General features: G+C 58.0%; 1 protein-coding gene across 1 annotated transcript; it reads left to right on the plus strand.

The window, feature by feature from the left end:
• Positions 1 to 136: 136 nt before the first annotated feature.
• On the plus strand, positions 137 to 981 carry ACA1_081870 (HIV1 Tat interactive protein 2, 30kDa, putative; the record flags this gene model as incomplete). Its single annotated transcript, XM_004367720.1, has 5 exons — positions 137 to 184; positions 269 to 328; positions 423 to 551; positions 659 to 762; positions 843 to 981. The coding sequence occupies 5 exons, from the start codon at positions 137 to 139 to the stop codon at positions 979 to 981; spliced, it is 480 nt and encodes a 159-aa protein (XP_004367777.1).
• Between the last annotated feature and the right edge of the window lie 179 nt (positions 982 to 1,160).

Genomic DNA, 1,160 nt, shown 5'->3' on the forward strand with positions numbered 1-1,160 from the left:
ACAGGCGCCAGGCCGATGAGTTCCAAAGCGGTGCGACATACCGCCTGTCTGCGCTTACGCTTGGGCCAAGCTCTCACCTTGGCGGCCCTCTTGTTCCGTCGACGGTGCAGACAAGGTGGAGCAGGTAGTGGTGAACATGGACGAAATGGAGCAGCATGCCGACTCGTTCAAGGACCACGACGTCGTACGTAGACCAGTCAAGCACCAGCCACGCCCGCTTTCGGTCTTTCGTTCGCTCACTGCAGCTCGTGCCACTATGATGCTGCAGGCGTTCTGCACCTTTGGCACAACGAGAAAGGATGCCGGGTCTGCCGAGGCCTTCGTCAAGGTACTAAGCGACATTGTTTGATGCGTGGTGGTAGTACCCTTACGCGCAAGGCTCATCGACGATGCGTCGCTCCCTCATTGCACGCGCACGCAAGATCGACCATGGCTACACCGTCAAGTTCGGCAGCCTGTGCAAGGACCACGGCGTGAAGCATTTCCACCTCCTGACGTCCATGGGCTCCAACCCCAACAGCTGGTTCCTCTACCCCAAGACCAAAGGCCAGGTACTTTTCCCCCTTCCTTCTCTTGGCCGAAGCGCGTGTGCTGTTGTGCGGTTGTGTGTACACCTGGCGCGAGTTGCAACTCAGCGCGTGCCCTTTTGGGACTCTAGAACGAGGAAGACATCAAGGAAATGGACTTTGCGCGAACCACCATCTGGAGGCCGGGCCTGCTCGGTCGCGGAGACAAGGCCCGCTTGGTAGAGAAGCTCGCCAAGTACGACCCTAACGGCCATCTGGCTCACTCGTTCAGAGGCCTTTGATTCAAAATCAAAAACTCACACCAACACCCGACAGGTACGTCTCGTCAGAGATGCCGGTGGCGCGGTTGGCCCACGCCATGCGACTGCACGCGGAGCACATCCTCGAGAACGACGAGTCACCCAAGGTCGAGATCTTCGGCAACAAGGAAATCAACGCCATCGCCAAGGAATGATGACGATGATGGGCGCTAAAGAACAGAATGAAGAGAGACGGAGAGATTAAAATCGAAAAAGCTCGTACTAGTTGTTGGCTTCTCGTTTTCGCTTCGCAGCGCCACTGCTCTCGCCCATGGCCGTGTTGGCGTGGTGCTCCGTGATCCCGTTCGGCTCGGTCTTGGTCCCCCCGCGCAGC

Source organism: Acanthamoeba castellanii (genome assembly GCF_000313135.1).
Source record: "Acanthamoeba castellanii str. Neff unplaced genomic scaffold scf7180000084618, whole genome shotgun sequence".
Lineage (NCBI taxonomy): Eukaryota > Discosea > Longamoebia > Acanthamoebidae > Acanthamoeba > Acanthamoeba castellanii.